At 37.9% G+C, this 27460-nt stretch overlaps 1 protein-coding gene across 5 annotated transcripts; it reads left to right on the plus strand.

Moving 5' to 3' along the window:
• On the plus strand, window positions 1-27362 carry LOC106179822 (prolactin-releasing peptide receptor). Of its 5 annotated transcripts, XR_015331829.1 has the most exons (5): window positions 1-500; window positions 891-1710; window positions 2064-2159; window positions 13050-13142; window positions 13398-13808. XR_015331829.1 is itself a non-coding variant. In XM_013563599.2 (4 exons), the coding sequence occupies exon 4, from the start codon at window positions 23901-23903 to the stop codon at window positions 25122-25124; it is 1224 nt and encodes a 407-aa protein (XP_013419053.1). In that variant the 5' UTR covers window positions 55-500; window positions 891-1710; window positions 2064-2159; window positions 23798-23900; the 3' UTR covers window positions 25125-27362. The 5 variants fall into 5 exon arrangements, 4 of the variants coding, with proteins under 4 accessions (XP_013419053.1, XP_013419052.1, XP_013419055.1 ...); XM_013563599.2 differs by lacking the exons at window positions 13050-13142; window positions 13398-13808 and adding an exon at window positions 23798-27362 and having other exon boundaries at window positions 55-500; XM_013563598.2 differs by lacking the exons at window positions 13050-13142; window positions 13398-13808 and adding an exon at window positions 23798-27362 and having other exon boundaries at window positions 55-500; window positions 903-1710.
• The last annotated feature ends 98 nt before the right edge of the window (window positions 27363-27460 follow it).

A 27460-nucleotide genomic window follows, 5' to 3' on the forward strand; every position in this document is an offset into this window, starting at 1 on the left:
ACCATAAGGGGAAACCAGTCTTTGTTAATGAGGCTTCAAAGTGGCTTAGAACGATGCGAACTACGTGGTAACAAGATCGAGTTGGTTATTATCTATGCTTAGGATTAGAGGCCTGGAAACTGCCACAGTAGGTTGCACATATGTAATTACAAATAAAGCCAACAAATAGCAGGATATAAAGGAAACGGATACAGTTTGGGTGGACAGAGGGTGCACAACATGCACAGTACTAGTATCACCTACGGTACGTGCTTATATAGTTGCAAAACGGGCTTGTACTGTTGACACGCAGCTTAGACACGTGAGGTGTGAAGCCAACACGCGGGACCATATTCAGGATACATTTCCAAAAGAAAAATGGGAACTGATTTTATCACGAGCCCAAGCAGCAGAATCTGTACTTTTCAAATATTGCAAGGATAGGGAAATTGATTCACACACGACATGGACATTTTAGACCATGGAATAGAATTTTGACACAGCAGAAATATGGGAGAAAGGTAATGTATATACATCTGATTTAAAGCTAAGTCTCTTGGAAAGGTGTTTGATCAATGGGCTGAAGGGTAACTAGAGTCAAGTAGATTTATATGTAGATGGAGGACAATATCTGGATATTGGAATATTAGCTATAGGTAATAGAATCTCTAAAACATATGGCGCTATATGAAAAGAATTCAGTTAAAGATCACATATATCACAAAAAATCAAATCAAGAGGCATAAGTGCTTGTATACAGAACACTGCATGTATGTGAAATGGAATATCGGCAGTTACTATGATTGTCTTGAACATACATTGAAACCAATTTAGATTTTACCTATTAGTATACTTAAATAAATTAACTTGATAGTGGTTTACCAACACATTATTGTTTTTCTAAATGCCAGCAATTTTACCAGGAACTTTGATGGAAAACATACTGAACTGATTTCTGCGAACTGTTCATCGGAAGGAAAACAAAACCTTACATAAGAGACTGAGTCGAGATATACCTATTCCACACCGGCAAGCGTAAAGGATAGAAGAAAAAGCCTACTGAAATAATTCAACTGCCCCCTAATGAACCCTCAACAGTCGTGAGGCAACCGTTATTAAATAACTCTTTGGCAGTAGGGGAGCCAGTGCTGAGAAGAAGAAAGAACTATTTGAAGTCTGCGTGATGCTAACAATTGATCCCCTCCTCACCCTCACAGAGCACTACCATCCAACCCACGCACAGCTGTCTCTTCAATACATTTCCACGGACTAGGTACTTATTGCCGGTCACATCACTGCAGTATCAGATGACAGCACCGCTGAAAGCATTCTCGCTGCGGCAATTTCAGTGACAGAAATGATTGGAAAACAGAAATTAGGTTTCTATTATTTGGCAAAACCGTGACGCAGTAGATCTAGTGTTACAGCGATGGAAAGAAGTCACTCAATAGTATGTATGCACAGCGACCAGTTCCCTTGGCAGCATCAGCACAGATAACAAGCATTTTCTCTTTCTCCAGTCTTCTTTTCCCGACTGGATCAGAGAACGAGAACAGCGTGTCGTGTAGCTATTTAATTTAGCTCGACGCATCAATCACATCTGAAAGCATCTGGACCAATATTGGGGATTGCTTTGAGAAGGTTAAACCCACGAATAACATTAGCAGGCTCAAACGTAACCTATCGAACCTGCCAAGACCTAATTACAGACGGTGTAGTGGTGACGCAAAGGTAAGGCTTTTAATCTTTTCACGGTTTTTAACGAACCGAAATAGATATAACTCTGATATATATTTTATGTTATCTAATATTTATTTGATAGCATGAATGCGATTTGAAGGTTCTGTTCAATATGTTTGCAGGAACGTAGTCGCGTATACAATGTAGGCAAATGCACCATTTACAAACGACGTTTCGAACGGTTTGTCATTGATTTACCCAGCCACAGGAATATATGTGTGAGTTAATGGCCTGTATTTATAAATAGCACAGAGCAACATATGCTTATTCGTTCCTAAGTCGGAATTCATTGAGGCGGGCTCATTGCTGACTCGATATCTAATTGAACGTGCTCTCGTTAACAGGTGGTTGTTCATTGCTCTTGGAGAAGACGGTTTTAGAATGGCACGAAGAGGCACCAGAGCGCAAGAAGTGGTATCTAGTGGCCTAGAACAGCGCCTGTAAGTAAGAAACTGTATCTCTGTATCGAACGAGTCTGATTAGCTGTGAGATCACGTCCACATAATGGAGTCGTCTATAGAGAATTGGGTCGGTTCCAATCGTTGTTAAGGTCAAGGAACAATTGTTTATGTTAGAGGCATCTAACTGTTGAATATGACCAAATATTTTGCAACCTTGACGTAAGTACTGGATTGAGTGAACGCCGCAAAATTTACATCAATGCTTGGTAAGATCTAGTTCTGATGTAGAGATATCACGCCTTGAAATGTAGTATGTTGACAAGCCAAGCATTGGATTCCAATTCAAATTTTGTCCGTAGTTCGTGGCATATGTTTGAATGATTGTGTGAACCTGCGTCTACTAAAATATTAATCTCCTAAATCTCTGACTGTAACTGATATAGCCTCTTTAAAGATGTCAGTCAAATGTGCACTATTCAATAAGCGCGGCTGGTCTATCTCAACTGATATCCATTTGCTCGGTGCACGGCAGCTTATGCACATACGGTCGAATTCGCATTGTACACATGTATAGGCAGACAGATCTGTCAGGTTTAATATCTAAGCTAGGAAGTACATACTGCCAATTCAATAGTTAGAATGTCGATATTACCTAGTCAAACGTTTCACTAATAATAACGCATTATGAAAGAGACGGCGCCTCTTCTACTGGCACGACATATATGCAGCAGAAAAAATCATAATGGGCATACTTCTAGATGAAAGACACCGGTGTATTCATGACACTGCATGTAGAATGCACTGACGTTGAATAATAGATAGTATGAATGCTAGTGTTGCTTCCTCGAAAAAGACGTTTTTGAATGAAAGGCATTAACAAAAAGACATATATTGGACTGGCCCATTGTCATTGAGATAATTACCACTGTCTGTGTGAAGAAGGTGCAAAAGATGTATGTAGCGTTGGCGTGAATGCAGGTCTATAAACAACGTGATAAAATTGTAGTTTTATATTTGAAAGAGCTTGATATTCAAGCCTAGTATTCTACATTTATAACGCAACATTGATAAAATGACAACACGGCAATATTAATGTCGTAAACCCAGCAAAACCACATATGCCAGAGAGAGAGAGAGAGAGAGAGAGAGAGATGGTTGGGATACAAGCTGCAATGTAGCCAGTGTAATTACCAGCAAAAGCAGCCAAGCTTAACCTTTTCATATGAACAGGCCTAATTTGCGAAAAGAATATATGAAATAAAAAAAAAACTTGCAATCAACGACAAATCATTGAAGCGAATCGTAAAAAACATGCATAATTCTGGTGTCATTTTATCCTGTTGTTGTGTTCTAAATGTGCGGCGTATCCAGAGCAGCATTATGGAGCATTCCATGACCAACTCGGGAGAGAGTGTGTTTGCCATCATGGCTGCGATTAAAGCCTGTAGTCAACTTACACCAAGCCATTCTTTGCATTTCCTCTCCACAATATAGATTTCATTGCATTAAACAGATTTCAAAGGAAAAGGATTTCCTTTCATCTCGATTGGTGCAGTCGACAAAATATCATATACAGCCCGGTTCACTTTTGGTAAGATTCGCGGTAAAGCGCTGGATTACTGATACACATGTAAGTGTATTGATATATATATAACTTTTAAAGCACTAAGCTTTTCGTACAATTTACCACAAGCTTCTTTACTATATCTACTTTTATTCTCTTATCTGTGGATAAAGAATAATTGAGAAAGCTTTGATTGTGCAATACTGTTGTGTAAAATGTTCTGACCGGAGGATTCGTCTTTTTGCTTATTTCCTTCTTAAATGTTGTCCTTAATGTGAAACCATCCTGGAAGCCATTTCACACGTGGTTCTAGGTAGTTTTTTTACACAGGTTATTATTGGCCACAGTTGTCAAAAGCTACATTAAATCCCACTGCGGCAATTTCTAATTATTTTACGTCAGTGCCTCACTGTCTTATTCTTTCTTTGAGTAATGCGTCACGACCTTTTAAAGAAAGTGCTAATTAGAGTAGCTGTCTGTCATGCAGCACTGACATCCATAGAAATTGAAACACGAACGAAAGATCTACTTAAGGTTATAATTAACACTGCTTCTAAATGAAATTAGGTGGAAAAATACTTTCGATTCTGTATCAATCTCTTTTTTCAACCCGCCGGGAATTTTGAGGGCATTTATGATCAAATTGCCAATATTCTGTCAAACAGGAGTGATGGTTTTCGTGACACACTTTGCATTGGTATCATTATTTCCATAATTGTTTGCCAGGTCTAAACGTATACTGATATGATGAGAGTTTTACTGTGAATTTTATACACGCGTTATCATTTCAGAAACCCATTTCGACCAACATGCTTTGAAAACAATCATCTGCTTATGTTGTTGGCAGCTAGATTGCCTAGGTATGCTTAAGGTACTTGTTGATTTAAAAAGCATTTAACCATTTGATCGTATTTCAGTAATGCTGGCTGGCCAGAAAATTAAACAGGTTAAAGGGTTAACAAATTGCGTGCAGATTTTATATTGCCGTTATACAGGTAATAAGATTATGCGGGTTGCTTCTTTCAGCCTTTTTTTTTTTTTTTTTTTTTTTTTTTTTTTTTTTTGCTAATGCTGTTTATAAAATAAACTTAGCATTTATGCATTGGCAATGGATGCGCTTCTGGCATTTGCCGTGTATCACAGCTGATCATTTCCCCTTTGATTCCTCTTGTTTGTTTTTTGTGTGAAATAGAAGAATTTCCGTTTTGAAATATTTGCTAGGCATGTGTATCTAATGCCAAACACAGAATCGTATTACCGTCAAATACGCTGGAACAAGGGGCGATAGCACAAGGTACGTGAAACAGGTCGTCGCCAGGTTTGACATATAATCTCTTTACTCGGCAAATGGTACCATGTGCTTTACATATAAGATACATCAAATATATTATATGGCCATGGTCACAAGGGAAGTTGTGTCTTCTATTTCACGCAAACACATCTTTCATTGATGTGTCTATAGTCCCGTTAAACCGGGCTTGCGACCGCTTGGAGAACGAATTTTGGCTTGCTCTTACCATTGGTCGCCCCGCCCGAGGATGCTAGCTGGTGTCCAAATAGTCTCACATTTCTCCTTGTCTTCATCACCCTTCCTCTTCCGCCTAGAGTTTTTTTAAGTTACTGCCCAAAACCCTCGCAAAAGTCCATGCAACCGCAGGGCATAGCCCTGCGATCGATGGCAAAAGTATACCAGAATCGTTCTCCAAACGGTCGCGATTTCACGTTTAGTTAAAATTTGCTGGTTTGGTGTGTAAGCAAGAAAGTATTACGGAAGCATAGAAAACGACCTAGAGTTTCGTGATTTCAGCGGTCGTGGTAAGGTCAAAGCCCGCTGTTAATATAGCATATGGTAATATGGCAATGAATTTCATCACACAATGTTACGATAAATACAGAATAATTTTGGAGGTTATGCACATAAAAATCAAATTCAAAGGAACAAGTTTTAACAGAACTGGTAGAGCATCTCTCCCCTTTACCTCTGCTTGCCATTTCTACGGAAGGAACATAGGAGTGGGTGACTAACTGAGGTAAAGCCCACTAAAAAAGCTATAGCCTTATTCCCTGATGAAGGTGTCTTTTGAGGCACTGAAACATCGTGGTAGTCACTTTGATTTTAGCTGTTGTTGAAAGAATCTCTAATAAGTATATGGTAGAAAATACAGGAAAAGAAAATCACGCGAACTGTTCGTTCAGCCAGCTCCGAGCTGTGTATTCGCTAGGTCTTTTTCTGTGAAGTATCAGATTTTTGCTTCTTTTTTTTTTAAACACGGCGTTTGACGTGTTGGACTCATCCGAATTCTCGTGCCTTGAAACATTTAGATTACTTATTGATAATATAAATACCAAGGAAAACCTAGATAGAGACACGCCTTTCAATGAATTATTTGCAGATAAGACAGCAACATGCATGTTTATTGAATTTATGATGGAACAGATTTCAAAAATGAAAGAGTAGATGGAATAGTAATTATAAAAGTAAAAATATCTGATTTGCGCACACGTTTTCTGAAGCCTACCTCAGAGCTTTCGATCCTGTCCAAAACTTTGGTCATTGATGTTTAACTGAGTGTTAATCATTTTGTACTATGTAATAGCTTTATACAGGTGTCAGCCTGTCCCGAAATTCACATCAACAGAACAAACGATATAAAAAGTGTTCAAACTCCGCTCTGATTTTAAAAAGATCATCGTGCCATTCTTGTCATCTCGTGACCTTTGGTGGAACTTCTCAGGCTTTGGCATAAGCTTCGTGGGCGATGAAAAAACTTTGCAAAGGTTCATTTTCTTGTTGAATTTGTATGTTCATTTTTACCTGCCTAAGGCATCTTGTCAAATCGTGAGATATTTGTTTTGTGATCATCGGTGTCGTCGGGATTTTATCGCCTCACGAAGACAATACGAAAGAAACCAAAATCTAACAAATTATGTAAGAAAGGCTGAATCACTTTCGTGTATCCATCGTATTAGTACACGTAAAGTGAGCTGCCATAAAAAATGTTCAGGGAACGTTTATCCTTTTATAATCTGAAACTACTTTGGGAACATACATATGAGATTTAACAGTAACAGCAAATGGATACCGAAAAACATCAGCAAAATATTTTTACTTAGCAAAATGGATGAAATGACATAAATAATAGAATCATTATGTAGAACCTCATTATTTGTCTTCTGAATTTCAAAGTGTATCGCACTGTATTGTTATACCTGTGTAACTGGAATATATTCGATTTTGCAACCCGTTGTTTTCGTGTATTATGGCATCTGTATTACACCTTGCCTTATTATTTATTTATGTATTTAGTTATGTATTTATTTTGTTTCTTTTGATGTGCGGTTGTTTGCTGGTAAATGCGTGACCTGCATGGCCGTGCACATTAATTACGATGTCAATAAAAATGTTTTGAAAGATATTTGAACCGACGAAAAGCGTTAATTATCCTTTTTTTGTACATTGTAACTCATATATTATAATTATTGTTTACAAATTAATGCATTCGATTACGTGCACTTCTTTTTATATTTCAATTTAATTTGTCCTCATGGTGTCAGGCCTTTAAACGGATGAGGCGTTTACTAACACTACCCGCAGATCTTTTAGCACTAACGCCCATATTAACCACAAAACCCATGGATTAACCAACACATCGTACGATTATTTAGCACCAACAAAGCGATACCTATCACTAACATTTATCTGCTCTGGTAGTGCTGGTCAATTTGTGGGTTATATGGTTAATATGGGTGTAAGTGGCAAAAGATTTGCGGGTAGTGTTAGTAAATGCATCATACGTTCATAAGGCCTGGGTGTGATACCCTGTATACACACTCTTATGTATCTATTTCAAATTCAACAGAAGACACATTGAAAACGTCGCATAATATCTCTCTTTCGATAAGAGTAAGATAAAAGAGAAAAACTATGAGTAATGAAAGAAGCTATTTTGCTAATCTTGATAAAAAGGAAAATTGTGAGACAATAATTTATTGTTTTGTAAAGGCTATCTCTATGTTAAATTTGAATATTATGAACAAAATTGGTAAACCGTTAGTACAAGGTATCAAAGTGCGATGTCTTCATACCCTAGGGAGCTTTAGAAGGCTAACTTGTCCATACGTATCTTTTCAATTATTTAAACATTGCCCAGATTGTTAGCAATGGGGGTGGGTGTCCGATTTTTTCTTTTATTTTTCTTTTATTTTTTGCCGATTTATACATAACCTTTGTTTCCCCCCGTACTTTTACTGAGGATTGTTTTAATTTTATATTACACTTTATACATGATACGTTGAAACCTACTACATGTATACATACATTAACGTCACAGGAAAACAGTCAAGTATATCATGGAAAGCCAACGTATCACATTACCTATATATTAATCAGCAGAAAACTGAATTAAACGAAGGCGTGGATTCTAAAATGTCAATAGCGATACACAATGCAGCAGCTTCTGTGTGATGATAAATTACTTACCATGTACTCTTATATATAAGGGACGCCGTAAGTTGATCATTTGAAGTGCTAATTAAATCCAGCACTAATTCATATAATTGTACCAACCATCTCTTGACTGAAGTAATGACTCTTACACAAAACAATATTAGGGAATTGGAGGATAAGATGAAAGAAATTAAAAAAATAATGATAAGAGGGGTGGATGTTGACAAGATAGGACAGGTGTAACGGTATCTAGGGGAAACACAAGGCGTAAAAATAAACTAGATTCTGTCCCAAAATTTTCATAAGACAGCGCTTTCAGCATCAGTCAGTGTTTTAAAAATCGTTACTGTGTCATATTTTTTCCTCTTGGCGAATGCTACTTGTTTGAGAAACCCACCCCTTTTGTGTGCCAATATGTATACCACTTCAAGAGTAATATAAAATGTCATTCTTCCCAGCGAAATTGATTTGGACGATCTTTGTTGGCTTACAGTGATGGACGAGCTCATCTAAGATGTCTTGATAGTCTGACTTGACTGAAACCAAATGTCAAAACTTGCGAGGATTCTCTTCAATCTATTAACTGGTTAAATGTTCTGAGGATAATACTCAGATATTGTTAGACGACCCATTACCAACCAATTTGTAAACTGCAAAGACCCTTTATTTTGTCATCCTCCCGGTTTTTGGCCAAATGCATTATTTCAATATGTTACTTTTCCAGTGAAAAAGATAATTTCTGTGCAATTAATGATTATACAAAGTATATCTTTCCAAAGAGGCGAAATGTGTTTTTGTACCATAAGATATGAGGTGTGGCAAAAAATTTAAAAAAAAAAGAAAGAAAAGTCGTCGTGCAGAACAACGTGTTTAGTCTCTGTAGAAACGTTTTTCTATTTTCAACATGTTACTCTTTATGTCAGTATATGTCACACCAAAGGAGCGTACCACGTGGAATCAGACACGATGTTGTTCTACATGAAAACGCCCGTCTTTACTGATATTATTGTTACTGTCGACATTATCATAACTTTTTATCTTGATGCAAAAAAAAAAAAAAAAAAAAAAAAAAAAAAAAAAAAAACTGGAGAAGTTCGTTTAATAGATTGTAAAACAAAGTGACCATGCAAGAGTAGCCGTATCAAATGGGCTTTAGTTATCACATATACGGATAAGGGTTGGTGAGTTGAAAGAGGCGGACGGGGGTCGGGGAAAATAAATGGATCTTCTTGATATTCCTGATCCGCCGGTGGATAAATTGTGTGCCAAAATTATAAGGATGCTTTACGATCAGAAATGGAAAGGAGGAACTTTTGAAATGTGTAATATTTATCTTGAAAGGAATATATATACAAAAAACATTGCATCCCTTGGAATTGCGACTTGATCAAGACTCAAATAAATGAAAACTGTGTCGATAAGAAAAAAGGATCTTTCTTTTCTTCTTTTTTTTCAAAATCCTCCCCTCCATTCCTTCCCAAACTCTTAGTTTATCCCATTTTATTTCTGTCAACTTACTGCAGTGAACTTGGAAGATAACAAGGCTATTACAAAGACAAAAATACTTTTAATATGCCTAGCCTTAATGAAATTGTCATAAGTCGTAAACACTTTTTGATGACGAATGGGGTTCATTGTTATGATATCATGATAAATCGAAGAAACTAACAAGGGTTTTTAATGATGGAATATGACATATGTCCCTCAATTTCGTTTTCGTGCAATTAGTCTTATTTATGCACATGTAGGCCTACTGCTTTTTTCTTCAGTGTATACCTAATGTGTCTCCGCATTCTGTGCCAACAGTATTTTTCAAAACCTGTTGGTTACAGGTGTTCAGGCCAAGTTTATTCTGGCTTGCTGCCAATCGCCAAACGTGTAAAGAGAATCCCCACTTGTTATTTCAACTCTTCGTACACATCTCTGTCGGCGTCTTATGCGCTGTACTTTATCTCTAACAGTACCAAACGTTACAAAGTTGAATCGCCGCCAGCTGGAAACGCTGAACGTTCATATGTTGCCAAGCTGGTTTTGAACGTGTAATGACACGGACCAAGGTCTCTACAACCACACTTTTTCATCAGTTCCAACATAAGAATAATTGAATCTTCAGCAAATAGAAACGTTTCTGTGATACACATTTCGGTCGGACGTAAAGACCAGGGTATGGTAAAATAGGCAAATATTTGACGAAGGTAGCTGTGACAAGGAGCTTTGGGAAGCTGGTACAAATGGTGTGCGATACCTCACTTATACATGTATAAGTGATTCTTTACCTTAATTAAGTGTAACTGCAGTTAATATATCCTCTGTTATATTGGGTTGGAGACTAGATAGAATATCTGTTGTTATGCTAATGTGTGTTGAAAATGTAGTAGAAACGAGCCCAATGTAACTGTATTTAACAGTATACCGTAAACAAACTTGACACGTTCATGTGACAACACATTTGTTATTTTTTGAAAATTTTCATTTATTTTTTCACAAGAATGAGGAAATTTTAGTAGACTTAAAGATTGTATATCTTTAAATAATTTTGCCTAAATATTTCAAAGTAGTGATTTGCTCTTCGACAGCACGTAGAATCTTTAAGTGATTTTCCAAACAACATAGTACGGCCGGTAAGTCTGTCTACATGTATGGATTATTCCGTCGCCGGGGCTTAAAAAGCTAATGTTGCATACATGTTTTAAACTAAGAGTTACATATACTATTCCCTGATGAGGATGTGTTTCCTGAAACAAAACCTCATGATGGAACCCTGTAAACACCCTTTCGCTACTGTTGATGAGGCTCAATCTGCACAATAAAATGCGTATGGCTTTTGTACAGTGTTCTTTGGAATACAGAGAAACTGAGGTTCATAGAAAAGGGGAAGCAGAGGCCAGCGAACTTGTCAACGTTATTGAAAAGGTCGTTTTGTCGTTGCTGAGATGCGCCTTTTGCTTATTTAATCAACATCACTTAAATGCTACGGACCTGTCAACGCAAATCAGTCCTATAAGGCCACATATTTTTCTCTTTTGGATCGGGGGATTAAACGATACTTCTCTCCCTACGTTGGGTTGAAAAAACTTTGAAAATGTCTCTATGACATATATCTACTATTTAAAGAAGGAAGGTTTTCTATTAACGCATATGACCCTGTGTCTCAATGTTTGCTGCCTATAAATGCTTTCTCGAAAACAATGGCGATTGGATTGAATTAGCGCCCTATCTGATAGACGGGCTGAGTGGTTATTTCATTAATCTCGTTTCCAGCGGGGTCTTTTTTTTTTTTTTTTTTCATTTGTGACTTACTGAACACGGAGGTGAATGCCAGTGAAACCCAGTTGCCTAAAATTTGTCAGATTGCAATCTTGCGTGCACATGACAACGTGACAAAAAGTTCTTGTGCATTCGCAATGTGGACGTTCATTAAAACAGATGTTACGTGTAAGCCGGCAACCAGCTTTTGCTGGGTTGATCACAGGCATCTATCAGCCCTTTTGATGTGTTGTTTTCGGATGTATTTGTCATAACAAAACAGCTGGAGTTGGCTTAAAAAGGTGATTAACCGCTCCATCAATTTGCAGTCTCAGAAAAGTGATTTGTGTTTTGACATTGACGATTTAATTGAACAGGTTGCTTCGATACTGCATGGACCTGTTTCTTTAGGCACGTAGTCAAGTTATTGAAGTGTGTTTGCTGCCCAATTTACCTGGGGAACTCAAGTATCGTAATGTTTATTCTACGATTTGAAATAATACATTCTGTCCAGTTCTTATTTGCTTAGAACCAGCACAAAATCGGCTCGGTCCTTTATACTTTTGAACTGTCTGCTTTTACGAAGGCATCTTTATTCTTTGCCGCTGCGCACCACAGTGGCCATTCTGATTTTACTTCCAACCCTTTTCTCCTCGAAATCCCTCCAAATCTCGCTTGAATTTACGCGAAGTCGCGATCGAGACTTTAGCCTATCTCGGAGGAGCACCATTGTGCCCGTGTGGGCAGATTAACACTTGAACTACACGCAATATACAGGTATGTGCATAGGGAGTGTTTCTGCCTAGAGAGTTTGATTTGTGGGTGACTTACAAGTACCAATACATTAACAAAGCCAATTCGTTATTTTAATTGGGAATATTTCGAAACAAAGGTTTGGTGGACGCAATGTGGGGGTGGGATGGGGTGGGCTGTCCTGTGTGGACCGGTTGCAGAAAACGATTTTTGCCATCAGCCTTCATCGCCTGCCAGAGGTGGTGGGGGTACGGGGTACACATTTAGTGCCTTTTTATTTTGATCAGTGAGAATGATGGTACGTGGTATTTGATATAGCAATCACGTAACTATTGATCGTATCTGGCTTTCGTGAGTGTAAGGCTTTTAAGCAAGGGGTAGTGGACAGGGAGTCACAAGTCCGGCTGATGAATGGATAGAAACTGAAAGAAGAGATTCTTCTTTCTTTGTTTGTCTCTTTCTTACGAATAGCAATCTTTTGCACGACAGCTCCGATTTATCTTATCGCTTCTCGTGGTTTTTCGCGTTTTTCTAGTCTCGCGTGACGTCACTTGCGCCCAACTCGATATTTTCCATTCTCAGCTTCTGTCCTCTTTCTTTGCAATAAATGACAAAAGCTTATATCAAAAAATATCCATGTCTATACCCAACTCTAGAGCTTTGTGTGAGGTAATTTAATACGCACATTTATTTAATAAGACTAAACGATGGTATTTACTTTTATATTTAATTGTTTTTGTTTCCCGGATCTTCCCAGAACCGTAGGAGATTCTAGAATAATTTGCATAACATCCTTATTAAAGTCGCCTAGTAACAAGCTATCGCTGTTATGCACTTTTTGGCCTTCCTACGTTTGCCAGACAAGCGTCTGCTTGCATTTGTACCATATAAACCCAGGAATGTTTTTTTTATTTCTTAGTGATCATCTGCAGTGATAATGGTGCTTTTTAGTGCTGTTGTTACTTGATAAAAGTAAGCAGAATCGTCTGTCTGAAGGAAATACAAAATACAGGTATATGGCCTTCTTCGAGGCTTTTCAAATTTTATACATGCATGGATAAAGGACGGAGTCACTCTCAATATAATTATTCACAAAATTATTCCATATTAATACAAAGGGAGAAAAGATATTTGAAAATCATCCCTGTAGTAAAGTGCCCTACTCATCATTAAGACAAATTTCCACTCATTGTATGTCCACTGAAATGGGATTTTAAGTATGATTCATCACCTTACTAATGAATTGCAATTTTGTTTTCTTTCGTAGTCCCATGGCAAATAAAAAACAGATGGATTTCTGTCATCAGAACATAGTTTGCATTGACAGTCTCAGTGACCTTTGCACCTACGCTTTCCAGTATCAGGTTTGGGCGTCAGAAGTTGCACGGAACCGAAACGACGCCATTCTATCTGGACAATGAAAGGGCACGTATTTTAAGTTATTTTCAGGATATTCTTATCTGTTCCTTCAATTGTTAAGCTCACAAACCATAGATGTGTCCAAAATATCTGTCTGTTCTCCTTTCTTGATGCCAGAATGTTTCGCCAGGCGTCTTTGAAATTTCTGGACAATATCTCCAATCATGCCAAGCCTGAACATAATGTTAATTATAACATTTAAGTGTGCATTGCTTGTTTTCGGAGACCAAATGGTCAAAATATATGTTTTATAACTCAATGGATTTTATTTATTCGGCTTGTATTTTTAACCAGAAATATCAACCAATCGATGAAGAGATATCTTCTGAAACACTGTTTCTGGGAGCACATTAGAGAAGAGTATTGGCGCGCGGCAGTGTAAATCGATGCAATAGTGATGTGTAGTCACAGTCTGATATTAATGAAATTACTCGCTAACTTTTTGTCGTTTTAACAATAATATCTGTGAAAATGATGTCCTTAACAGCGGTGAAAAGACATACCCTTATATGGGGTGTTTTTGGCGGTACGTGTTTAAAACCTTTGATGGTTATGTAATCTTAACAGGCAATTGCGCAGTAGAGAATGTTTTTCTTGGAATTATCGACCAAGTGTATTCATTGTATATGTGTTCTTGACTTTTAGACAGAAAATTCAGCAAATGATATTATTTAAGCATATCAAATGTATGTTAAGTAAATGTTCGCCGATGCCCACATATCCAAATATTTCTCATCACAGTTTACAACCGCACTTTAAAAGGAATATCAAATAAATGCTAAGCTGAAAGGGTAAACGGTGTCGATTGCCAGCACGTCCGTTAACGTGTTGACGATAGATTGGGCCGCGAGGGACGTGTATAGAATAACACACCTGTGAGACCCGTGTGGCCATAGTAATATCTCGAGCACATAACTTTTTGAACGCCATGGTCTGAGGTGTAATGCAATGTAGCACTAGAAGTATTACCCTACACGACTAATTTGTATTAAGTCAATAACTGTTTATTATTAAAGCCCAGGGAAGGCTAATAGGAATCAGCGTATTTCCCAATTGGGCTGTATGACCTTCGGGTCTGAAAGCATTACACATAGATGGCTCTAAAAGTCTATCCATAAATATATTCTATTACTGTCATAATAATAATAATAATAATAATAATAATAATAATAAAAATAATAATGTAGTCAAGTAGGCTGCAGATCGTGACAGGAAACTGTGCTGTGGAACTGGTTTTATTGCCTCTATCCACGTGTTGGCAGCAATTGCAAATAATAGACATAGACATTTAAATAAATAAATGTATATAACTGACTGAATGGACAAATAAGCCAATGGGTAGGTGGATAAAGTAGTCAACACATTGGTCTGGTAACAAACTACGACAAATTGTCGTCTGTTCTGGCGTCTTTCTGATGTAAACGGCACTTATCTTTGATGGTAAACTGTGAGATTTTGTGCCTGTAGCACGGGAACTTGAAAAAAATCCATGGCTTAATCATCGTCGGTGTGATCATCTGAACCCTGCCAATTTGCTGTTACCCATTGGAAACAGGCGAACAGCAAGTGAAGGACCTCTTTATTTATGGGGTTTTTTATTAACCCCTAATTAACTTTTACTCAATGAATAAAACACACATTGGCTCTCAAGTATCGAAGTTTGCTTTTGGCAACAAAAATGATCTTAATCCTAGATCTGGTCATTTGGGTATGAAATGAAATATAATGATCGTTTTTATTGAGGGTAATATGCCAACAAGGTGATTATAAAAACAAAGATATCGATCAACCCCTGTCTAGGTTGACCTTTGAAGCCTTAATGGTTGTAAATTTTCGTCAACTAGACCGCTACGAAGTTACCTAAATTATATGTATATGTGGGAAATGTTTGGTTAATGAGCAAAAATCCAATATCTTAAGTTTTAGGTCGCGACTGTTATTCATGTTAGCCACTGAATTATCAACTTCACTCCCGGTTTTATGGAAAAGGTCGTCATAATATGGAGACGGGAACCGTTCCAAAATATGCACTGGAAAGCCAATAAGGCTGGAAAGGCAATAAGTGTTTGAAGTCGCCTGCGCCTTGAGATGCTCATCAATTCCCTGTACAGATGTATCATAGTTCATTATGAAGCCAAACACGTATATACAGCAAGGAAACGCTTTTTGCAAGTCAACTGGTACCGATTGTATCAGCGTAAGAATGGGTTGTAATGGACGAACTTGGCCCATTAGTCTGCTTCCACAATCATGCAAATTCAATTAGATACCAACCTATTGTTGGTAGCGGGGTTTGGTTCTATTTTCATGACCATATCTTCTGTTCCATCTAAAACTAATACGTCGAAACACTGGCTTTTCAGGTTCTTGAATTTGCTTTTACAGGTAGTTTCTGTGTAATGAGTTTTAAGATAAAAAAAATCATTATTTAGGAATTCTTTATTTAGGAATTCTTACTCTTCTTAGTTTTCTACAGCCCATGCGCAAACGTGACCTCCATTTTTGGTTAAGAGTACCGTTGGGCTAGCCTTTATTCACGATTCTGTAATACATATGGTTTATGCGTCTTCCTGAAAAATACAGTGACATAAGGAGTTGTCTTGCGGTTTGGGGAAAGTCTACCAAGCTTTTGGCCAAATACCTTGTTTTTTCATTTTCTTCAATACCCCATTAAGTAAACATTTACATGTATAGTGGAATATTCAGGTACCTAGAAAATTGGGGTGGCTTTTGAATGAATTTTTACTTGAAACATCCTTTTTCCTTCAGGGTTAAGTATGTAGCTCTCAATATTAGCTGTATATGTTAATGGGTTTAGTGAGCCTTTCAATAAAGTTTATAGACTTGTCTTAATCTGTCATCATCATACTAATAAACCTGTACTCAAACCCATCAAAAACGCAAATGATTGAACACTTAGTCTCTGATTTTATTAATTTTTTATATAAAGTTGACAATAAGAATATGTTATCATTTACCTTTGTCGTAATGCTTAATGCTAAAACATAATTGTGTTTTTGGGATGGGTGGCTTGGTTACTTGTACGGTTTTCATTTTCTCTATTCTTATGTTATTTTGGATTTCCAACTTTCACACATACAGTATATTTCCTTGCATTCTTAAAATGAATTTGCGTTACCTAATTTCCATTTATTAAGGGATCCATATGTCACTGTTATTATTGTTTCGACAAAAGTAACTTCAAACCCAGCCATTCAATTGAATCACGCAGGGAATCTGCACTGGTCCCAGTTTAATGGACACTTCTGCATTAAATATTCAAACAGAAGAGACAGTATACATTTGTGTATTATGCCTTTTTAGTCCAAATTGGTTTCCCAAGTCAAATCCATTGACATGTATTTTTATCAGCTTGACTTCAGCTTATACCATGTTGAATAACACAGTATAACTGAGGCTTCGTATCCATTTTCTGTCATTGTGATGTAGTTATACATCTCCTAGAAGATCGATAAAATCCTCTCCAACATTAGATGCCTTAGCGTTCAATACCAATTAACAGGTGAACCATATGTGCTGAACAACGTTTAAGCAATGAAGGGAAAGGGGATGTAAAGAAAGATATGCCAATGTGTTTTAAGAAATAACACCTTGGTTATTTAAGGTATTGGTAACTGTGGAGAGCCCTTGATTTTAGGTTTTGACTGTGTGTGTGTGTGGGGGGGGGGGAGGGGGGCAAATACCATAACTAATACACATTTTTTAATCCATACCTCATCAAACGTCACTTTGATCAACGTATAACATGCAGCTTGAAGCAGATAAAAATGATAGAGTGCTTTAAACTATACCCAATATCCTGTCCAAGCTTAATGCACATGGTTAAAGTGGAAATAGCGTATTGGAGATCTGTCCATTTGAGTGTTTTTTGTCGGAAATTAACACTTGTTGGTAATTCTACTTTTAACACAAGAACTTTCTTTTTGACAAGGTGTGGGGTTGGCCTGATCCACATCGTAAAGGTAAGTTTGACAGCCTCGTAGGGTTTGCTTGACAAGTGTTTAGGGCGTCTGTGAATTCGAGCTGCTGGTCTACTTGACTAGCTATAATGGGACTTTTTAGCCAGGGCCGGTCTCCTGCAATCTAACTTGTTTAAAAATGGACCTATGCGTGCGTAACAACTCCCACGATGCTATATAAATTATAAGAAAATGCACAAGGTATGTCGTTCACTATGGGTGAAGCACACGGTGTTTTAAAGCGTTGTTATTGTCACGGTATACATATATCTGTCACTGCAATTCACTTCATAAAACTTACATAAAACAAGCTTCATAAGTAGGGGTTTCTGCTTCAAAGCGGTGAATTATTCAAAGTCTCACTTCAGATTTTGAGGTCATGCGCTTCGTATGCAATCTGGTAACGTTACATACTGATTAATATTATGCTGTTATTGCATCTTTATGCTGTTGTTACTTTTTTGGCACCGCTGTAGCGTTGTTTTGAGTTGCTGACGTTTATCATTATGTAAAATGGCGTGTTGCAAGTACCAGCATGTGATCATAACACATACCACGGCTTAAGGAATATTAATTACTGAGCAGGAAAGGCATGATTATTTGAACTAATTCTGTCTATGATTTTACAGCTTATGTTGGATGATGTTCTCCACGGGATCATTATATCAGTTTGAACTAGGATTCAACTGATTTACCACCTGCTGTGGAGTAGATGAAGTACAATATCAGGTAGATCGTCCTCAGAATGCTTCCAATCAAAACATAATCTCTGAATAACATCCTTAACTTTGGAGGGGGGGGGGGGTACCAAACATATCTAGATCTAATGCGTGTAAATGTAGAAACCGAATAGAACTTCCGTGAGTCGAATTGTTAAGAACTTATTAAAATCTTTGTCAAATGAGGTATTTACCCCTTACACTTCTACTGGATTCTTATACGACTCTAATAAATTCGACATGTCAAAGGCTAAACCAAATTGATGATTTTGTCAGCCAAGAAATCGCTTTATAACTTCACCTTTTTCAAATTTGTGGTCCTTAACTTGATCTATTTTTCCGACACTCCCATTCGTAAAAGTCCGCCAAATGGTGTATTTTACTAAAAATGTACGTGACGTAGGCTATGACGTATTATTGCTGCGCGGAAAATAGCATAAATATTCAAATGAGGGTTGGCAGAAACGACCAAGGGTTATATATAAACCAGAAAGAAAGCCAAAAATATATGGTCATATATTGTTTTTCGGGATGAATGAATAGACACCCATTGTTGTTTCTTTAAGACATTCTACTTTAAAGTATATGATGGCGTTTGGTCGAGTTTGCTGGTATTTATTTGACTTTTTATGTAGCTTTTTAGTGTTTATTTCCCAATTTTACTTATTTTAGTTGATTGGCTATTATACTGTAACTCATACGTGAATAAATCGGTGTTTGGTAATAGTCCAACAATGCTGCAAAAATCGCAGGTACAGGCAGCCATTGAAATCACACATAAGCTTTTTCCATATTATTACAAAACTGAAATCTTACACTTTCCCCATGTCATGTAGCTTATTCGAAATCACGTAAAAATCAATTTGAGACGAGAGAGAGACAGATATATATATATATATATCTGAGAGAGAGAGAGAGAGAGAGAGAGAGAGAGAGAGAGAGAGAGAGAATGGGTTCAGCTCAAATCTTTCATTTGTATTCGTGAAAATTTCATATTTAACCATAATTTTCTAAGAATATACACTGCAGTCAACATGATTATGTAGTAGGCCTAGCATAGTTGCCGGTATGGAACTTAATCTGAAACTGCGGCATGCACAATGCCATAAGCTTCTCTGGCTTAAGGGATGTTATTTTTTAGGATCGTTGTAGGGTTTCATGTTTTCCCTCGTAGGTAGGCCTATAATAGCTACGTCCTATCACGATGAATATAAAGTAAGCTGATATTTCTTAACATAATTCTTCTTTTATAGTACTCATTTATATATTAGTTGATCTTCACAGAAAATGGATAGCAACATGTTATAAGGGAACTACATGTTAACGTTGTCCTTAAGTTAACTTCTTTCAAGAGTAATGTATTAACGCTAAATTCCATTTAAAGCTAGCTGCTGATGATGGTGACATATTCACAATTCGATTAAATGTCGAACTTGTGTTCATTTTTTTTTGTAACATTGCATAATGGCAGTGCCGCTGTGAGTAATCACTGGATGCATATTTCGATCGATTTTATATCTGAAAATTCAGCATTGAAATCGGTCAGATCATTACTCTAGATAATGATGCGTCAAGATTGTATATCAAACGTCATGGGCCATTTTGCCGTTACCGTTTTTAGGCGAATCTAAAAATATTTAGATTTGTGTCGTTTATGCATTGTGACATTTGGCCCATCGTGTTTGAGTCTGTTATGGGATTCATGGTTCCTTTTGGCACCTATTGCATATTTATTAAAGTGGCATCAGAAATACCAGGTAATATCTCAAACTGACAGGCAGATAAGAAAAGTAATTTATAATTAAAGTGATTTCAGCATCAATTCACACCAAATTAATTTATAAGAACGATGGCGACTGTCTCTTTGAACTCATGCATATGATATGCCGACTAATCTTGTTTATGGCTACCACGCCATTCAAAACCCAGTTGTTATATTATGCGTAGCTGTGGCTTTTGAAAAAGACACAAATGAAGCTAAATTAAACTTCAATTAAGACAATGCATTCACCAAAAAATATGAATTTAATCACTTTGCTCCTCCCGCTGACCTTCATCCCTTGGACAAAGTTTTTATGCAGTTGATCATTTTCTTACTTGACCCTCTGACCCCCATCAAACAATTTCCACTCCCGGGTGTAAGTGCGGTGGTTTCAGGTAAAAGTGATAGATATTAATTATGCGTCCACGAACCCTTGTGGCTTCGAGACTAATCGAGTCCTCCGAAACCTTTCAAACAAGCCAAGCGGCATCCGTGTGATGAGGTCGCATTACATTGTATTATCTGGGAGATGGCATTGCGTTTAGACCCAGTACCAGGAGACCCTCTGATGATCAGATCGTGTTCCAGCTTTGCGAGAAAATGATACATCAAGAGATCATCGTAATTTGGAAACCCTGGGTGCAGGTGGTCTCCACTCCTCCATATTTCCTTTAAGTAGAAAGGGATTGCGACCTGAAGCTATAATTTACAAGATCGGCAGCACATCTAATATAATTTAAATCCCCATCGTGCCTTCTCGTCTGGCTCACAATACGTTTTATTTGATGAATACGGATAGGTCCGCCTCTTATCTGAAATATGTCTATTAACGGCATTGAATCACAATGTCTAGTTTTGATCACCTTTGTCTTCCCTACCACCTCTCAAAAGACAAACTACGCGTGAAAATTGCCAGGGAACCCATTATCACATACCGAATCTCACAATAATTCAAGACTTTTTAGATCGGTAATGGACGAATTAAAGCATAATTCTAAACTGTCTGGAAACGATAGAAAATTTACTCCGATCCAATGAAACCTTACGTCCAGACAACTAAAGACCACCTCCTTCACCATGCGTTGGTAACAGATCGTACATTCAACTTTCGTTTACGTTTTTTTAACGACCTCAATCAAAGGATTTGGAAGAAGCAATTGTCGAAATGCACTGTGTGCGCTGTCCATCGTGGACTATGGGGCTAAATTAGGAAGTTATCTCATGTTGTACACACCATTTCTGCAGTTCCAAAGTGTCTTTTGAAAGGAGTTCGCACAGGACAGTCATGTCTCATACGTCTCGTGCATTCTCTCGCAATAAACGTTGAGCATGTGCATATTAAAGGATCTAGATTGTATCAAACCTCCTCGACTATATGGTTAAAAGTGATAAAGCAAATCTATTCGCTCTTTTTGCTGAAAGATGATCTATGCTGCCTCACAGTGAGTAAAATCGATATTAGATTCAGCGCTTTTTCTCTTTCATTTTGTGAGCTGCTGAAGTACAGACGACAGTGAAGGGGATCAGGAAACGACAACTTGAACGATGTCTCATCTTGACCGTTCTGTTTCAAGAAGACTTAGGGAATTGGAAGGTTCTTATACGTCCCTGGACGTGTTGTGTTGAAAAAGTTAATATAAACTCTAGGATTTACTTTGAGAAGTCAACAGCCTTGCGACCCTAAGAGTTTTGGTGGAGCGGAGGTACTTAACTAATAGATTTTTTTGTTTGACTCTTGTGAAGCGCGTCTCAGTAATCTTCGTTTGATTACTTAGATTAGATTAGATTAGATTAGGTTAGATTAGATTGATTAGATTAGATTTGATTAGATTATCCTTACCTAGCTGAGCGTGTCAGGCGCATTTAGTTGTATTTGAGCAGACACCAATGTATTGTAAAGGTGGAGGTCGAGGTTTATCTTAGGTAATGCTTAATGAAGTTATACTTAGACCCTGATAGTCAATCTCAACAGGTTTTTACATGGCAGTGACTACCAGGTCTACTGAAACTATAACAGCGGCGTGGTTGTGAGTCAACCTGATACGTTTGCTTTTTCATGAAAATTACCTATTTTCGGGGAAAAATGTCACTGATTGCAAATAAACCACTTTGTGTTGAATCCGGAAACGCAAACTTTACGTCACTGGTGAAAGATGATAAGTCCAGAAATGAAGAAGAACTGGAAACCAATTTGTTGACATGGAAGCAAATCACTGCGTAATTGATGTTTTCCACAAATGGAAATATATTTCATGACAACACGATACATGTTTTTCTGTTCCCATTCGTCAAACTGCAAATAAGTCGTCTGCACTGCCGATAAAATGACAGAATAACAAGCGTGCCAGCGTGCCTGGCAGCCGTGCCTGGTTTTCAGCCCAAAGTGTACATGGACGAAGGATGGGTTTATATTTGGCTTCAAGTTGATCACCTCTCTGAACAACATATCATAATTAATGTCATGTACGTGTGAATGTGTGAGTGTGTGAGTGTGTGTGTGTGCGTGCACGTGCGTGTTTGTGTTTGTGTACCCATGAGAGCACCATTCCGTCCCCTTTTACTAGCAATTAGACGTATTCAGTGGCACTGTGTAGTTAAGCTTTCACGGTTTACAGCGTGACAAGATTTGTTGGCAGCGCGTGACAGGGATCGCTGAGGATTAGTTATTTAGCACAGCTACTGCATATTACCCTCTATCATTCGTATCTTCAGGGAGTTTGCAGAAAAGCATTTGACGCCCTTTTGAATCGTGCAGGTATCGACCCTTATGTGATGATTCAGGCGTATCAGGGCGTGATGCACAAGCATCTACAAAGGTCTGTCAAACCTGTCTAGAACTGACGATAAGTAGCTTTTGTAGATACTTAAATATGCCTGAATGTAGGAAGGTTTTATATAGACACACGTGAGATCGAGCGTGATTACATGTCTGTCATCTGAGGAAGAAACACGAAGATGAAACCCTTAGTAACAGATTCTGAGAATATGAAAGGATCATGGAGATATATTGATGTCGTGTGGCACTGAACCTGGCAAACAATTCCTTGAAAAACAATACGGTGTGTGAACAATCTTTTTTAAAAATACAGAATTAACGGGAAAAAGTGAAAATCTACACTTTTGCACGTTTTCATTTCCAATTGCTCACGTGAAATGAAGTGCGAGCGGGTTTCTAAGTAATTTAGTTGTGCTAATGTGTTTTAGGGTAAACGGGGTTCAAAACGATTATATTTTCGTTAATTGGTTTTATTTTGAAGCCACTGGTCATTTGAACCTTATAATCTCTCTCATTACTATATTTCATTTGTATGAATTAAAAAAAAATCAGATGCACTTACTGGGCCATGAATAATGGCGCTTCACACCAAGAACTGATACGCGTAGTTGGTGCGTGCATGGAAACATGTAGAAACAAACATTTAGTCTCATTTTAGTGTTACATAATTTATGTAATTTTTCAGCAACAAATCGGATTTTGTTGTAGAAACCTCCGAGCGTTCAGCGTTGCCTCTCATCTGTTGGGAACAACCCATTATAGAGCAACACGTCGTAGTTAATTATTTATTTGATAGATGTTTCATTTAGGACAACGAATTTTGATGCATTGATATCTGGAGCAGTGCGTAATTAGACTGTGATTGGTTAGCACATAGCGAGCTGCGCCTTCGTAATAGATTAAGAAATCGGCGCTCTTGCCTTACATTGACAAGGGAAGCCGAGAGGATTGTATGCACTTTCGCTTTTTTGCTTCGAAAGACTATCAACCCATTTTATCTTATTCTTTCAGACACGGATCACGGATGAAGCCGTTTGGAATGTCCAGTTAAGATTTGCACCGGGACTCTTCTGAACGGAACCCCAGTGACCAGACACCTATTTCACCGTTGAAAATGGAAGAGAACACATCTTTAGCGTGTGTTAATAACTGCTCGACCACGGAGCCACTAGTACGAGGAGTAGACGTCATGAAACTGCCTTGGCTTAGAAGTATATTCATTTTGTTTTACTGCGTTATATTCCTTTTAGGGGTAAGTGGAAACTCATTAGTGGTCTTTGTGGTCAGCAGGAATAGACATATGCGCACTATAACCAACATATTCATTTGTAACTTGGCCATATCTGACATCCTTATGTGTCTGCTGGCAATCCCATTTACGCCGATGTCATATTTCATGAATACGTGGACATTCGGCGACGCCATTTGCAAAATCGTACCCATGGTCAGCGGTGTTAGCGTGTTTGTGTCCACCCTAACGTCGATAGCCATTGCAGTGGACCGTTACTTCGTTATCGTCCACCCATTTAAGCCGCGGATGAAGGTGTGGCTGTGTTTGTCACTCATTTTGGCCGTGTGGGCGATAGCCATAACGGTATCGATGCCGATAGCCATATACCAGCAAGTGAAATGGGAGGAGAAAATACAGGCTTTGGAATGCGGCGAAGAATGGCCCAGAGATTCGGCGAGACAAGTGTTCACTGTCGTCACCATGATTCTTCAGTACCTTGTCCCATGTATAATAATAACATTCTGTTATTCCAATGTATCCATGGCACTCCACGAAAGATCAAGAGTGAAGCCCGGTCACAAATCCCGTGAGCGCGAGGAGCTGGAAATAAAGAGAAAACGAAGGACAAATAGGATGCTGATCGCTATGGTCGCCATTTTTGTGTGTTGCTGGATGCCGTTGAACATATTCCACTTGATTCGCGAGTATCACGTTGTGTCGAACACGTGGCCCCACCAGGCGCTCGTTTTCTTCATTGCCCATGTTATTGCGATGAGCTCGACCATATACAACCCCTTTTTGTACGCATGGATGAACGAGAACTTCCGGAAGGAGTTCAAGCAAGTTCCTCCGTTTGTATGCCTTCAGTCAAACCTGTCTGGTCGGAATGGCTGCCCAACGACCACCCGTGACACCACGATGTCCGTGCTACGACAATCCCCCATAAGGGACGGTCAGTTGCTGACGGAGGCAGGAGACCCAGAAGAGAAGAGCGACGAAAAAGAGAACGGCGATGTGCATAACGGGGACTGCGAGCTGCAGTGCTTCGTACGAGATAAGGCTCATCATGATTCCGTCAATTCGGAGATGGAGGAAACGGATCTTTAAAAAAGCGTATAAAGAAAAGCTATTTTGGGTGACTTATCGATGAACTGCAAAGGCACATTTGACATTGTTTTTAATAGAACTGGCAACAATTCAACTGTAACTTGATATACGGGACACAAAAGTGAGATGAATGTTTTGAAGAAAGCTGGGGACTTGACCCATTGGGCACTGTTATGTAATCAAGATTGGGATGGAGAGGCTGGTTGAATAAACTGCATAGGGTATAGCTTTTGGGCTGTTTTCGGTGGTTGGAGAAATTACAAACCTTTGAATAATGAAGTAGAACATTTTGATTAGGTATGTGCGCTGAGCAATTAGAACCAAACTGCATAATTTGTCTAATGCAACGGGCGTGTGGCTTTGAGTACAAGGCAGATAAATGTAGTCCTATGTAATGACTGTCACTATAACTGATGAGTCGGTTGTAATTCAAAAGCACAAGCAACGGGAATGAAAACAGAGTAAGCAATTTAATGTGTTCTGTACCATTGTTATTTGTAATAATGCATTCTCAATGTAAAATATTTTTACGTTCGTATGTAAAATGTGGCTTTGGGTCCGTGGAAACGCACAAGAGGTAGAGTACCGATGGACTTTTTGTTATTTCAAGCAACATTATTAAATACAGCAGTCATTTAAGTAGTTTCACGGACATTCCACAGAAAGCATCATTACGGAAAACATATCGATACACAGTAAACTTATTTGAAAGCTTTTTGAGCAATTCCAGATTGCGTTTATTGGATGATTTAGTACGTTCATTATGCATAATGTCATAATGTCATGTTTTACGGATTTTTTGTAAGCATATTAGTTTTAGCATGGTTTGTAAGCTTATGTTATCGGAATACAAAGTGTTTTATTCATTAATCAGATTTGAATAATTGAAAGACATGTTGTCAAGTAAATATATTTTGTATAGTTTGTCTACAAAGGGATTTTCAATTGCCAAGACGAAGTGCCCGAAGTGTATATCTAATCAGAGTGACGAGCATTAGATGGTTTTTAAATTTTTAATGTCTATTAGCGTCTAGCCAGAAAAGCAGTATGCATTTAATGCGCACAGGCACACATCTCGATAATGTTACGTTTTGACTTTTCTTTCAGCAAACTTTGTGCAAATGGGGCATTGTCTCAAATTTCTACATATCTTTTCCTTTATTTTCATGATGTTTTACTTTTGGCTGGTATTTTGTTCCTGTTGTAGTTTTTTTTACACATTCGTTGCGTGCTGTATTCACCAAACCAGACCATTAAGAATTTGAGTAATGTGAAAAACTTAAACAAATTAACATAACTTTACTTGGTAACTGTGGGCACGATGGCAGCTTCTAAGTTGAAGATGAACGTTTTTCCAGATCAATGTGTCTCTTGGTGTAGAATCGTCTTCGTGTGAGTCTCTCTGGCTACTTCCCAACTGATATTTCATGTTTGAATGGTGGATACATGTATTATGAGAAAAAAAATTACAATATAACAGAAACAGCTGTTATTTTTTGTCAAAAATGTTTATTACAATTTTGTATTGTCGAAAGCATAATTTTTGTACCCAGAGAAATACGCACCTAACATATCCAGGCACGTTGGTGTTTGACATAGTAAGACGCTTTCTCTCAGCTGTTGTTGTATATTTGTTGCAAAAGAACATAGTTACGTATGGCTTTGTCTTGTCTTTAACGGAGGTTTTACTACCTTGGTCGTGAGTTGGAAATACACTTCTTTAGTAGAGGCGTATAAGAATTGAAAAAAGAAAACGAATACTGAGAAGTTATAAATATAAGGTCTTTGTCGTGGCACTGTTTCACGTTTTTCATTTGATATAGATATTGGAAGAGTTGGCTGTATTATTGTTACTTTATTGTATTATTTATCTTTCGGAGGCCCCCTTTGGCCTGAAAACAAAGATGTTTTCATTCGGAATCAGAGACAGTCTAAGAATATATCAGAGAAGGGATGATATCTCAGCAGACGGATATCATTTCCAAACAAACACAGCGGCTCCCCCGTTTTTAAGCGGATTATCAGCATTTTGATGCACAGTATGCTTATTAGTATCGCTATTGGGGTTTTGTCTTAACTTGTCAAGCTGCAGATTTATTTTCATTTTATGATATCTCCCATTAATGAGTTGTTACCAACTACCGATACGATGACTTCATCGTCATGTGTTTTTCTGATAGTTAATCAATGTTGGATTGGTATCGTTCTTTGTTCGATAATAAAGACGGAGTACAGTGAGTTGATATCGTTTTTGTTCAATAATAAAGACAAAGTGTAGTCAACGTTAAATCGTTCTTTCTTTAACATTATTATGTTTATGGTTTGCTGTCATACAC

This window comes from Lingula anatina, chromosome 1, assembly GCF_051362555.1.
Source record: "Lingula anatina isolate TDL-2025a chromosome 1, LinAna3.0, whole genome shotgun sequence".
Taxonomy (NCBI): Eukaryota; Metazoa; Brachiopoda; class Lingulata; order Lingulida; family Lingulidae; genus Lingula; species Lingula anatina.